A 15104-nucleotide genomic window follows, 5' to 3' on the forward strand; every position below is an offset into this window, starting at 1 on the left:
AAATATTTTGCTCAAATATTCAATATTCTGTAATATCCAATATGGACTGAAAAACAAATCTTGCAAATATATTGCGGCATGCTTAAACAGCTCAAAACTTCTGTGCGGCCCTTGATAGTAAGCATGCTGGGGACCACTGAATTGGATGCAACAAAATAAGCAAACATATTGAGAAACGCGCTGGAAAATGACTCGTTCATCATTTCAGGTCCCTTTTATGTGTTTTTCTCGAAATAATAATGTAGTGCACAGGTTGAAGAATTGATCACGCGACGCCTCACAGTTTCCTACGGTTTCGTCCAATCCTGGTCACGTTACCAATTATGTTCGCGCACCCCTTTTGATTTACGTTGTGTGATTTTGAAGATAAATGAGACTCGTTTGATTGCCCAACCGTCTTGCTATGGCGGAGGCACAAGGAAGACTATTTTTTTGTCTCTAAATCTAGATTGCTTTGAGAATAGGTCGTATGTGCAAAAGAGAGGCTCTCTTGACTTTCATTCTCTTTCGATTATTATAGAACTATACTAAAGTTTAGTTCGGATTTCTTGGCATATATCTAAAGACAATAGCTTTGTCTATCGTGCTGAAGTGAAAATGTAGCAAAAAATGCAAAATTAGCTTATCTATTAGCGAGAGAGAGAGCGCAAGCAAAGAGAGACTCTCTTTTGCACATACGACCTATTCTCAAAGCAATCTAGAAATGTGTGTATACATGAAGTATGAAGGGTTGTTACATTTATTGTGTGCTGTTTGTACAAACAGAGTGGGATGATCTTAAGAAAACTGAGAGGGAGTGGTGGAGGGGAAATGTTTAGTTTTTGATTAACTTGAAAAACCTTGAAAAAATTTGGGGTTTTTATGCAAGTTTGAAGAAGGCGTTATAGAACGTACACACGGTCAAGCATTTTTACCAACATTGACTCCACCTCTCGTTTATTCAAACATCCATCAAGTTTTACCAACAGCGGCACGAACAATCAATTTATTCGACCAACAATATCACACACAAACGACAGAAGCGCCAACTCGAGCACCAACCAAAAAAATATATGGGGGTTTGTCAGGACCGGATTTAGCCGGAAGGGGGCCCCGGGGCCGACGGTATGTGGGGGCCCCAAAATGTACAAAAAAGGTTGGTTTTGGTACATAAGATTTGTGGGGGCCACGCCCCCCCCGGCCCCCCCATAAATCCGGCCCTGGGGTTTGTGCAACTTCACTACAAATGCTCAAACATGTTCGGCGAACCTTGACTCCACCCCCGACAACTCAAACCAAAATCAAACCGCGTTTTAATTTTTTCTAACCAAGCCGCCAACTGTCAAATGGTTGTTCGAACAACTTCACACACGCGCAAACAAAGCAGCAACCGAAGCGTTTTCTTGGGGGCTGTTCGTCAAACTGCTTGACTGGTGTGTACGTTTCATTAGACAAATAGAATGAAGGAACGTCAGGCTCTGCAAGCCAGCCTTTAAAAAACATACGCAACGAACAATCAACAAGAGAGTACGGATCGGAACCATCGGCGAAGACCACTGCGACGAAAAGGAACTAGCGATTGGAAACTCGGTTCGTGGAACTGCAAATCTCTCAACTTCATCGGGAGGACACGCATACTCGCCGATGTGCTCAAGGACCGTGGATTCGGCATCGTAGCGCTGCAGGAGGTTTGTTGGAAGGGATCAATGGTGCGAACGTTTAGAGGTAATCATACCATCTACCAGAGCTGCGGCAACACACACGAGCTGGGAACAGCTTTCATAGTGATGGGAGATATGCAAAGGCGCGTGATCGGGTGGTGGCCGATCAATGAAAGAATGTGCAGGTTGAGGATCAAAGGCCGGTTCTTCAACTTCAGCATAATCAACGTCCATAGCCCACACTCCGGAAGCACTGATGATAATAAGGACGCATTCTACGCGCAGCTGGAACGTGAGTACGACAGCTGCCCAAGCCACGACGTCAAAATCATCATAGGAGATTTGAACGCTCAGGTTGGCCAAGAAGAGGAGTTTAGACCGACTATTGGAAAGTTCAGCGCTCACCGGCTGACGAACGAAAACGGCCTACGACTAATTGATTACGCCGCCTCCAAGAATATGGCCATTCGGTACGACCTAGAGCGACTGAAGCAACCTGATGTCGCCACTGCATACGCGCAGCATCTCGAGGCAGCGTTGCCGGAAGAGGGTGAGCTCGATGGGGCCCCTCTTGAGGACTGCTGGAATACAGTCAAAGCAGCCATTAACGACGCAGCGGAGAACAACGTCGGGTATATGGGTCGAAGTCGACGGAACGATTGGTTCAACGAAGAGTGCAGACAGATTCTGGAGGAGAAGGACGCAGCGCGGGCGGTCGCGCTGCAGCAAGGTACCCGGCAGAACGTGGAACGTTATAGACGGAAGCGGAGACAGCAAACCCGCCTTTTTCAGAAGAAACGCCGCCTGGAAGAAGCGGAGTGCGAGGAGATGGAACAGCTGTGCCGTTCTCAAGAAACACGCAAGTTCTATCATAAGCTCAACGCATCCCGCAAAGGCTTCGTGCCGCGGGTCGAAATGTGCCGGGATAAGGATGGGAGCATCTTGACGGACGAACGTGTGGTGATCGAAAGGTAGAAGCAGCACTACGAGGAACATTTGAAAGGCGCTGAGAGTACAGGCAGTGAAAGTCAAGGCAGCGGAGGAGATGACTACGTCAGTTCAGCGGACGATGGAAGCCAACCAGGCCCCACCTTGAGGGAAGTTAAGGATGCCATTCAACAGCTTAAGACCAATAAAGCAGCTGGTAAGGATGGTATCGGAGCTGAGCTCATCAAGATGGCCCCGGAAAAGCTGGCCACTTGCCTGCACAAACTGATAGTCAGAATCTGGGAAACCGAACAGCTACCGGAGAAGTGGAAGGAAGGGGATATATGCCCCATGTACAAGAAAGGCGACAAGCTGGAGTGTGAGAACTTTCGAGCGATCACCATCCTTAATGCCGCCTACAAAGTGATATCCCAGATCATCTTCCGTCGTCTGTCACCATTAGTGAATGAGTTCGTGGGAAGTTATCAAGCCGGCTTTGTTGACGGCCGCTCGACAACGGACCAGATCTTTACTGTACGGCAAATCCTTCAAAAATGCCGTGAATACCAGGTCCCAACGCACCATCTGTTCGTTTATTTCAAGGCGGAATACGACAGTATAGACCGCGTAGAGCTATGGAAAATTATGGAAGAGAATAGCTTCCCTGGAAAGCTTACCAGACTGATCAAAGCAACGGTGGATGGTGTGCAAAACTGTGTGAAGATTTCGGGCGAACACTCCAATTTGTTCGAATCGCGCCGGGGACTAAGACAAGGTGATGAACTTTTGTGCCTGTTGTTCAACATTGCGCTTGAAGGTGTCATGCGGAGAGCAGGTGTAACAGCTGTGGTAAGATTTTCAACAGATCCAGTCAATTTATTTGTTTCGCGGATGACATGGACATTGTCGGCAAAGGTGGCAGAACTGTACACCCGCCTGAAACGTGAAGCAACAAAAGTTGGACTGGTGGTGAATGCGTCAAAGACAAAGTACATGCTTGTGGGCGGAACCGAGCGCAATGGGGCCCGCCTGGGAAGCAGTGTTACGATAGACGGGGATACCTTCGAGGTGGTCGAGGAATTCGTCTACCTCGGATCCTTGCTAACGGCTGACAACAACGTTAGTCGTGAAATACGAAGGCGCATCATCTGTGGATGTCGGGCCTACTACGGGCTCCAAAAGAAACTGCGGTCGAAAAAGATTCGCCACCGCACCAAATGCGTCATGTACAAGACGCTAATAAGACCGGTTGTCCTCTACGGACATGAAACATGGACAATGCTCGAGGAGGACTTGCTAGCACTCGGAGTATTCGAGAGACGGGTGCGGTGTGTGGCGGCGAAGAATGAACCATGAGCTCGCCCAATTCTACGGCGAACCCAGTATCCAGAAGGTAGCTAAAGCCGGCAGGGTACGATGGGCAGAACATGTTGCAAGAATGCCGGACAACAACCCTGCAAAGATGGTGTTCGCTTCCGATCCGCCGTGACCAGATTCAGTCACAATCAAGTTGCTGTAACCTTTTTTGTCTGAATTGGGCTGCTCGGGCATTGCCATAGCCATAGTGAGTTTAATCCCTTTTTAAGAATAGGAGTTTTGCCGGAATAAGGCAATGTTGGATGTGGTTTCTTCTGTGAAAGTATGCGTTTACCCGAAATAAGGCAATAGTGGGTTTGACCCCTTTTATAGAAATAGGCATTTGTCCGGAATGAGGCGTAGATCGGTTTGATCTCTAATGATCTATGATCTCTATGATCTTTAAAAATCAGTCAATGTTTTCAAAAGTGTAGTCTGTCTGTCAAGTCAAATGATGAATGGGTGTCTTATGGGTCTTATGGGTGTTTAGCCTTATGTTGAGGTCCCGTAAAATCTCCACAAACGGGAGCAGCCTGCCAAAAAAAAAATGAATGGATTCTTTGTGGGGGGTATTGAACAGAGTTATACTTTGATAGTTAGCACAATCGAGTCTGTGCCGTTTCTTGTAGATATTGATGATGATAGACTATGAAAAATACATAATTGTCTCATAGTTCTTCATCTTGTTTGTTAACATTGCATTCTCACTAAGGCATTGCTGCATGGCAGCTTATAAGTAGGGGAAAGTGGTTGATTGCCTGCACTTCTCGGGTGTCGTAACCTACCGCTAACCTACTAAAGAGCAGTTTATTGCATATATGTTTTCAGTATTAAAGTAATGTAAGTCTATACCACCATAGCCTATTCAATCGATTAATCGACCTCGGAAAATAGACATTTCAGTGCCTCCCCTTTGTATCTCGTTGAAAACATTAAATATCTTTGATGTGAGTTGCTAGGAGTCAAAGACGAACATAAAAGATGTTAATTTAAATTTCACCCATGAGAATCATAGAACACCAAGTAAAAAAAAAACAATATCTACAATCTCTGTATTCTTCAATTGCAGGTACCCGAGAACGGTTTAAATCGTTTGTCAGACCGACTACTTCTATTTCGCCATGACTACACTTCGTCCAACGTGCTCCAAATGATCAACTCCGCTTCCGAGATCGTCGATGAAACTCTGGTGGAAATCGTGCTGACTGCCAACCGTAAGTCATCGCTATTCGGAAGCAGAATTTCAAGCTCGGCGAAAATGTCCCCCCACTCATTGATCACATCAGAAATTCTTCTTTCAGCCATCAACGCCCCCGGATCCGATGACATCCCGCTGGTGCGGCCGCACGCCCTAGCCGTCCACTCGTACAAGGCTCCCACATTCTGCGACTTTTGCGGGGAGATGCTGTTCGGTTTGGTGCGCCAGGGCCTAAAATGCGACGGATGCGGCCTAAACTATCACAAGCGCTGCGTCATTAAAGTGCCAAACAATTGCAGCCGGGTGGAGCACACCGGTGTACTGAATGCCGCCAGCGGAAGCGGTGGAAACCGGCGCACATCGTCCAGTCTGCTGCTGCCACCCGCCCGAAGTCCCTCCGGAGGGTCGAGTAACTCGCTAGCCTCCGACGATCAGGCGACCAGCGGTTCCGGTTCCCTGCTGGTAAGAAAGATGCAGCAGCTCATGAACGAGATTACGAACTGAACTGAACTGTGATGTCAGTTGGGTGAATTGTGACTTATTTATACGCTCAACGCTTTACGAATCTCAACTACTACGAACAACAACGAATCATTCCGTATTCCGTCCAGTGGAAAGTGACTTATACTTATTTATACAATTTTTTAATTATCATAATGCAAGAAAAATCGGAATAATCTCATGGAGAAACAGTAAATAGTTTATAATGATTGGTGATGGTGCAAATTTTCTAATGATAGTTTCTGATAAATGACGCAATGCCTTCGATATTACTAGGATGTTTGGGCAGAATAGAACAGTATTTTTAATTTCTTTATTATCGATATTTTCTTACCATTTGTACTTATTGAAGTATTATTTTGTTGCCTATGTATCCAAATGTATATCAAAATACCCTCGAAATAAACATTCCGATAATTTGTTTTATGTTTCTTATTTTATTTTTTAAACAGCAGAAAGTCCTTTATCAGAACCTGTCTTAGAAACGCATCTGATCATTACAATCTATTATTTGGATCCAGATATTTAATGGATATATGTTGATACTTGACTATTCCATAGCGGAGCATTCATAAATTACGTAACGCTTAGAAGGGAAGAGGGGGTTGCCCAAAGTGTGACAATCCATACAAAAAAACAAATGCTCCATACAAAAATTTAACACTAGGAGGGAGAGGGCGTTGAAAATGAATTTTTTTTGCGTTACGTTACGTGTTGCACTCTAATGTTCCGCTGCTCGAAACAGAAGAATAACAATTAGGATCATCCCGGCAATGGCACAGGCACATACGATTTACGATGAATCTTCTTCCTTGGACGGGATCCTGAACTGCCGCCAGAAGGCGCAAATAGGGCTCTTGATTGGCGTTGCTTTTCCGTTTTAACTAACCAATCACAAGTTAATCATGCTTGTCGACTGCTGCCCAGTACGCCAGATTCTCTGCAGACTGCAAGCAATCTGAGTGGTTGCAGTCGAAACTGCGCTCCACTTCTCCACCGCTTGACACATCTTCTGGATAAGGATATCCGGGGTTGTGTCCGGACCGTAAACTAGCATTGCTCTTCTTTCGACGTCGCAACGAGGACATACGAATAGTATATGCTCTGCTGCAGTTTCGTCAACACCTGGGCAGTCAGGGCAGACGGGAATTCACGCGTGCCCAAACCTGTAGAGTTACCTTCGGAAGCAGCCATGGCCTGACAGTAATTGTGTCTTCAACTTCACCATGGGGTCTCCTTAGGTATCATCCGGTGGCTCCACCTACATTTCGAGAAGTTATCCCACTCGCCATCTGGCAACCGAAGCCACCCTGAAGCGTTTACGGACTTCTCACTGTCACGGTGTTCGCTATCATGATCTTGACATCTGGAGGGAACATGAGTCACAGAACCTCATCGTACATAAGGTTTCATAATACCGGGCTCAGTATGGATCCTTGCGGATCTCCTACAGTAATAGGAACGCTTCTCTGACCGGCATTGGTCTCGTATAATAGTACACGCTTCTGGTAATAGTTTTCCAAGATCCTTTATATGCCCACCGGCAGGCTAAGCCGGTGTAACAAGAACGCGATTGCATCTCAACTTGTGCTGTTGAATGCATTCTTCACATCATGTGTCACTAACTCGCCTTTTCCGTTGAATCGCTATCGCAGCGATCTTAACCATTGAGTTGATAGCATCCAAAGTGGACTTGCCCTTACGAAATCAAAACTGATTGCTCGACAACGTACGGGGTACGGAACGCTGTCAGTTGGCTGGAAGGAATAGAGCCTTCATCACAGGCCACAGCTAGTGTCAAATGTGCGACCCGCATGAGAACTGGATGAATGCATGTTGCGAGGGTAATTGATTTTTGTAAGTGCGACGATCCTGTGCGTTTGATGAAGCTCGGAGACAATCGCGAATAGATGTTAGCAGAGATAACAGAAATTTGCTTTGTTGCGAATCGGAAGCTTGAAATAATTTCAGGTGACCAACTAGCAGAGGTTGAGAGTTGATCGTTGACGCTGAAATTTGAATCGGCATCAGGCGACGATTATTATTTATTTATTTATTTATTCAGACTAAGGCCGAAATGGCCTGTGCGGTATATAAGAGTCTTCTCCATTCGGCTCGGTCCATGGCTACACGTCGCCAACCACGCAGTCTACGGAGGGTCCGCAAGTCATCTTCCACCTGATCGATCCACCTTGCCCGCTGCGCACCTCGCCTTCTTGTGCCCGTCGGATCGTTGTCGAGAACCATTTTCACCGGGTTACTGTCCGACATTCTGGCTACGTGCCCGGCCCATCGCAGTCGTCCGATTTTCGCGGTGTGAACGATGGATGGTTCTCCCAACAGCTGATGCAATTCGTGGTTCATTCGCCTCCTCCACGTACCGTCCGCCATCTGCACCCCACCATAAATGGTACGCAGCACTTTCCTTTCGAAAACTCCAAGTGCGCGTTGGTCCTCCACGAGCATCGTCCAGATCTCGTGTCCGTAGAGGACTACCGGTCTAATTAGCGTTTTGTAGATTGTCAGTTTGGTACGGCGGCGAACTCTATTCGATCGGAGCGTCTTGCGGAGTCCAAAGTACGTACGATTTCCAGCCACTATGCGTCTCCGAATTTCTCTGCTGGTGTCATTTTCGGCAGTCACCAGTGAGCCCAAGTACACAAATTCTTCTACCACCTCGATTTCGTCACCACCGATGCAAACTCGCGGTGGGTGGCTCACATTGTCTTCTCTTGAACCTCTTCCTATCATGTACTTCGTCTTCGACGTGTTGATGACTAGTCCGATCCGCTTAGCTTGCCTCTTCAGTCTGATGTAGGCTTCCTCCATCTTCTCAAAGTTACGTGCCATAATATCTATGTCGTCGGCGAAACCAAATAGCTGGACGGACTTATTGAAAATTGTACCACTCGTGTTAATCCCTGCTCTTCGTATTACACCTTCCAAAGCGATGTTGAATAGCAAACACGAAAGACCATCACCTTGCCGTAACCCTCTGCGGGTTTCGAAGGGACTCGAGAATGCCCCTGAAACTCGAACTAGGCACATCACCCGATCCATCGTCGCTTTGATCAACCGTGTCAGTTTATCCGGAAAACCCTGTTCGTGCATTAGCTGCCATAGCTGGTCCCGATCGATTGTATCATATGCGGCTTTGAAGTCGATGAATAGATGATGTGTGGGCACGTTGTATTCGCGGCATTTCTGCAGTACTTGGCGAATGGCAAACACCTGGTCCGTGGTGGAGCGTTCGCCCATAAAACCCGCCTGGTACTGCCCCACGAACTCCCTTGCAGTTGGTGCTAGTCGACGGCATAAAATTTGGGAGAGTATCTAGTAGGCGGCGTTCAGCAATGTGATTGCGCGGTAGTTGCTACAATCCAGCTTATCGCCCTTTTTGTAGATGGGACACATGACACCTTCCATCCACTCCTGCGGCAAAACTTCCTCCTCCCAAATCTTGGTAATGATCCAGTGCAGCGCTCTAACCAGTGCCTCACCACCGTGTTTAAATAGCTCTCCTGGTAGTTGGTCAACCCCAGGGGCTTTGTTGTTCTTGAGCCGGCCAATCTCCTCCTGGATTTCCTGGAGATCCGGAGCCGGTAGAATTATGTCCTGCGCGCGTTCTCCCAGGTCCATCACCATACCGCCATCTTCGTCTGCCACATCGCCATTCAGGTGTTCTTCGTAGTGCTGCCGCCACCTTTGGATCACCTCACGCTCGTTCGTAAAAAGGTTCCCGTTTATGTCCTTACATATATCGGGCTGTGGCACGTGGCCCTTACGTGAACGGTTTAACTTCTCATAGAACTTTCGTGTGTTATTAGCGCGGTACAGTTGCTCCGTTTCTTCACGGTCTCGATCTTCCTGCTGGCGCTTTTTCCTCCGGAAAATCGAGTTTTGTCTGTTCCGCGCCTGTTTATATCGTGCCTCGTTTGCCCTCGTGCGGTGTTGCAGCAATCTCGCCCATGCTGCATTCTTCTCTTCCACTAACTGCTCACATTCGCCGTCATACCAGTCGTTTCTCTGATCCGGGGGCACCGGGGGGTTGCGGTGCTACCAATGGCGGATCGAATATCTCTCCAGCCATCTTCAAGAGATGCTGCGCCTAGCTGCTCTTCCGTTGGAAGTGCCACTTCCAGCTGCTGCGCGTATTCTTGGGCTAGTCTACCGTCTTGTAGCCGCCCAATGTTAAGCCGCGGCGTCCGACTTCGACGCGTGTTGTACACCGTCGAGAGTTTTGAGCGCAGGCATACTGCAACGAGGTAGTGGTCGGATTCAATATTCGCACTGCGGTAAGTGCGGACGTTCGTGATGTCGGAGAAGAATTTATCGTCGATTAGAACGTGGTCGATTTGGTTTTCCGTTTCTTGGTTAGGTGATCTCCATGTGGCCTTGTGGATATTTTTGCGGGGAAAGAAGGTGCTTCGGACTACCATTCCGCGGGAGGCTGCGAAGTTTATGCATCGTTGGCCGTTGTCATTCAATACGGTGTGCAGACTATCCGGTCCGATGACCGGTCTATACATTTCCTCCCTTCCTACCTGTGCGTTCATGTCACCGATGACGATTTTAACGTCCCGCAGTGGGCATCCATCGTATGTCTGCTCCAGCTGTGCGTAGAACGCTTCTTTCTCGTCGTCGGGTCTCCCTTCGTGTGGGCAGTGCACGTTGATGATGCTATAGTTGAAGAAACGGCCTTTAATCCTCAGCTTGCACATCCTTGCGTTGATTGGCTGCCACCCAATCACGCGTTGGCGCATCTTACCCAGCACTATGAAGCCGGTTCCCAGCTCGTTGGTGGTGCCACAGCTTTGGTAGAAGGTAGCCGCTCGATGCCCGCTTTTCCACACTTTCTGTCCTGTCCAGCAAATCTCCTGCAGCGCCACGACGTCGAAGTTGCGGGGATGTAATTCATCGTAGATCATCCTGTCGCAACCTGCGAAACCTTGCGACTTGCAATTCCATGTTCCAAGCTTCCAATCGTGATCCTGTATTCGTCGCCTAGGTCTTTGTCGATTATATCGAGTCGCATTATCTCTTATATTGTTCGTAATGATTGGTTTTCTAGGCGGCTTATTGGGCCTGCGCAAACCTTCTGTCTCGTCGGAGGGCCGTCGTGTCAGGGCTGTTTAGCGTCCCACCTAACACCAGGACTTGGGCTTGTGCGCTTTGAGCGGCACACGGTCGCTTTGGTGGAGCCTACTTGCGGATACATGCAGCTTTTTATAGAGGTTTAACAGGGCCCACTGTCAAACCCCACCACATCCTAGGCAAGCCCCACAACTCGCAGATGGCCTGGGGAGGGATCGTCAAGCTCTTGGACATAGTCCCTGCTGCCCGCAACATCAGGCGAATTTTGTCGATAAAAAATTTACTTGCCTTGTCCCCTAAACCGCCTCTAAACTCAGGGCCAGGACGACTATAATGAACGCTGGGCCAGCGTCGCTGGGTGCAGTAGGCGCGACTGAGTATGAGGAACTGGAGACTCCCAAAATGCTTTTATCGGTGCGTCCTGGTGAAGAGGTCTTATGCGTCATGGGTGACTCATTGGTTCCGGAGCAGAGGTAGGTGTCGGAATACCGAGAATGTTTTGTTCCTCATACATTTACCTACAGACGTGTGAACTGTGGAAGTCGAAAGATCGTGTACTCGATCGTCACTGCCTCCTTATTCACATACACGGGGAACTTGACTCGTTTCTCGTGACAGATAAAAACTCAATTTATATACGACATTTTTGTTACGCCGGTGACGTCATTGAACCGCTTGGACGCGTGGACCATCTCGTTTCACCGAGATGCAACGACCAACGACTCCTCATTGCTGAATCCATTTAATTGACCCTTCGTTTGAGTCGAATCTTCATCCGCTGTGCCGTAGCCTTCAACATAGTCCACGTCGAGAATTGAGCTTTGGGCGATGCTTCAGGTTGAGCCACGGATATAACAAAACGGTTTCATAGATGTCCTACTACTACACCAAATAGAACTTCGCCTCTCTTACATCTGCTGAAACCCAGTAGGACGTCCGTTGGATTACTTTCCCCTGCATTTCGATGTCTTGGCATAGACGACGTACTCCTCTATTTTAGAAGCAATCTCGAAATTCTCTCTCAATAGGCGGACTACACAAAACCGGCTGTGATTGTCAATTATGATCATAAACTACCGACAACCACCAACCGATGGGATCTCAATTGGGTAGCAGAAGCCCGCGCCCTTGTGAACCAGGTCCATCCAGTTTTCCGCGAGTGGTAATGGCCGCCAGCTTGCCTGCGGATTAGTCTCTGATTTGACGTTTCTGGGGTTCAACTGCACCCACCATTCGAGCATTTTGATCGCTGATTCAGCACCTTCTTATATTGCAAAATTGGGCAGAAAGCTCGGAGCGGTGAATGCAGTTGACCTCCACAAACGTCAAATCAGAAACTGACCCGCATGCAGGCAAGCTGGCGGTCATTACCGCTCGCAGAAAACTGGATAGACTCGCTTGGAAAAGAGATACGGTAATATTTTACCTTGCAAACAGGACTAAAATTTTTCGACGATACAAGCCATTGTAGCTTGCTTTTCAACAGAAAACGGGACAGAAAGCAGGTTTATCCATAGGCGGACGTAAAGTGCGTTGCTGATGGATGTTCATATCACGAAGACGCCCATGTTCGTGACTACAAAACAACCATCACCTTGTACCTCTGCGTGTTATCCATTCGCCAGGTTGACACACTTGACGTAACGTTCTCCGAACTCCCGGATGACCTTTTGATCTGCAAAGGTGTTTCGTGTAGCATCGGAATCGACGGTCCACGGCTTTCCAGCTCCATCACCCGTTACTCCACTTGCAAGCAGCGGGAACGAAACTTTTTCCTTCATCACAGTCTTTTTTTCTTGTTAAGTTTCCTTTTCCGAATGCCAGGCGAACTTCCAGCATTTCTTTATGCTATTATGTTTTCTGCAATAATAGCCTATAATAAACGGGCCACTTCTTCTAGCTATCGTGACGAGTTCGCAGAGCTTAATTTGATTCAGCACATTTGCTGTTTCGTTTGACTAGTCCTAATGTGAGGTCGTCGTCCGACCGGCTTTGGAGAGCGTTTGTAAGAGTGTCAAACGAAAAGTGGGGGTCTTTATTACTTCAAAATCACCGCGAGAATGGTTCTTCCATTTTGAATTAATGGTCCGCCATGGTACCGCCGGTTTCAAAAATTTGTTTTTTCACATCTCTGGCATTTATTTCAGCTAAATAATGCTTCCTTATTTCAGCTCAACCCAAATGTCCAACCATCGACCACCATCCGCCAGAACCGATCGCCATCGCTTGGAAGCCGAGGTGGCGCCGTCGGTGGCATCAAAATACCTCACAGTTTCTCCATTCACACCTATACCCGTCCCACGGTATGTCAGTATTGTAAAAAGCTCCTTCGCGGTTTGTTCAAACAAGGCGTGCAGTGTCGCGATTGCCACTACAATGCCCACAAGAAGTGTGTCGATCTTGTGCCGAAGGACTGCACCGGAGAGAACACGCAACCGGTAGATCCGCACGACGATCGCAATCTGCTAGGGGAACGCGAAATGACCTACAAAGAGGACACCGGTGACGAAAGTGATCTGGATGACAATTTTTGCGGTAGTTCGTTGATGAACAACAATAATAACAACAACAGTATCAACCAGAATCGTAACGTAAGCCTCATGGATAGTGGCCCACCTGTTAAGATCAACGGTATTATATCTCCGTTGCACGAGGACGCAGCATCCGATCGGCTAGAAGTGATATGTGAACAATCGCAACAGTCCAGTAACTCATCGTCTTCCCCGAGTGCAAATATTCCCCTAATGAGGATCGTCCAGTCGGTAAAGCACACCAAACGGCGAGATGGGCGGGCAGTTAAAGAGGGATGGTTGGTACACTTCACCAATAAAGACAAAGCTATCAAACGGCACTACTGGAGGTTGGATTCGAAGGCAATCACACTGTTCGTGTCCGACCAGGGCAGTAAATACTATCGAGAGATTCCGCTGAATGAGATTTTGACGGTCGACTCGGCAAGGAATCTGCAGAGTGAGGTGTTGCATTGTTTCGAGATCCGAACGGCCAACGTGGACTACTTTGTCGGCCAGGATCCACTGTACAATTTAAAGGAAGGTGCGTAGCTTCATTTAATTCAACAAATTTAAAATAAAAAATTTGGTTCCAAAAAGAAAAGGCACCTACAATATGTGAGAATTATAATATAAATGACAAGATGGTTTAATCTGCTCTCTATTTTAGGAGACCCCATGCTTGCGCTCCCACCACCGGACAGCGGAATCGGGGCATACCTTGCCAAAAGTTGGGAAACGGCCATCAAACAGGCACTGATGCCGGTGACCAACATCCGGTCGGAGTCAACCGGTGGTGAACCGGAGGAAAAAGTCACCGACATGAGCCAACTGTATCAGATCTTCCCGGACGAGGTTCTCGGTTCGGGTCAGTTCGGCATCGTGTACGGTGGTGTGCACCGGAAGACGCACCGAACGGTGGCCATCAAAGTGATCGACAAACTGCGCTTTCCCACGAAACAGGAAGCGCAGCTCAAAAACGAGGTGGCCATACTGCAGAATCTGTCGCACGCGGGCGTCGTTAACTTGGAACGAATGTTCGAAACGCCCGAACGGATATTCGTTGTGATGGAAAAGCTGAAGGGCGATATGCTGGAAATGATTCTCTCGCACCAAAATGGACGACTCAATGAGCGGGTTACCAAGTTTCTTATTACTCAGGTAACATGATGAACAAAAAAAGATACCCGGCATGTCATCATAACATATCTTCTTCGTTACAGATACTCGTCGCTTTGAAATACCTGCACAGCCGCAACATAGTACACTGTGATCTAAAGCCGGAGAATGTACTTCTTTCGTCGGATAACGAGTTTCCACAAGTTAAGCTGTGTGATTTCGGATTTGCAAGAATTATTGGAGAGAAATCCTTCCGACGATCCGTCGTTGGAACCCCCGCATACTTAGGTAATGTATTCGAATATTGTTAAAGGATAGATTGAAAGTTAGATCATATTTCCGTTCATACTAGTCGGTCAGTAAAGACTAGATAAAAGATTCATTTTAATGTTTTTTTTGTCTATGACATCTAAAACCAGGATTGTGCATTTTAATAGTGCTGTCTAATGAGCAGCTCGAAGTTGTTTCCGTCCTGCTCGTTCTTTTTTGTCAACAAATGGACATTAGAGGGATGGGAACAACTTCAAGCTAATTCGAGCTGCTCATTGACCAGCATTAATGTATGTTTAACTCTGGTAATGCATTGTCCTGTAAAATACCCGTTTGTTTGAAGTCGACTGACTTCCGTGTCATTAAAGGTTTCACCGATTGATTTCTCAAATTTGGAATCTGATGCCGTTCCAACGATCTGGAAAGTTTTCATCATCCAGGCATCTTTGTAAGCAACTCCTTAACATATCCGGATTAGCAAGAATCGCA

The 15104-nt window shown here is 47.4% G+C and overlaps 1 protein-coding gene across 16 annotated transcripts in view; it reads left to right on the top strand.

Moving 5' to 3' along the window:
* Positions 1-15104, top strand: part of LOC134205654 (serine/threonine-protein kinase D3) — a 62552-nt gene that overhangs the window by 37352 nt on the left and 10096 nt on the right. For 14 of the 16 annotated variants that reach the window (XM_062681128.1, XM_062681129.1, XM_062681125.1 and 11 more), the window contains 4 exons: positions 4993-5583; positions 12888-13770; positions 13897-14387; positions 14450-14633. In XM_062681128.1, coding sequence (XP_062537112.1) covers positions 4993-5583; positions 12888-13770; positions 13897-14387; positions 14450-14633 — 2149 coding nt within the window. The remainder of the gene's footprint in view (positions 1-4992; positions 5584-12887; positions 13771-13896; positions 14388-14449; positions 14634-15104) is intronic. The other 2 variants (XM_062681139.1, XM_062681140.1) reach the window with 2 other exon arrangements.

The sequence above is a fragment of the Armigeres subalbatus genome, chromosome 1 (genome assembly GCF_024139115.2).
Source record: "Armigeres subalbatus isolate Guangzhou_Male chromosome 1, GZ_Asu_2, whole genome shotgun sequence".
Classification (NCBI taxonomy): Eukaryota; Metazoa; Arthropoda; class Insecta; order Diptera; family Culicidae; genus Armigeres; species Armigeres subalbatus.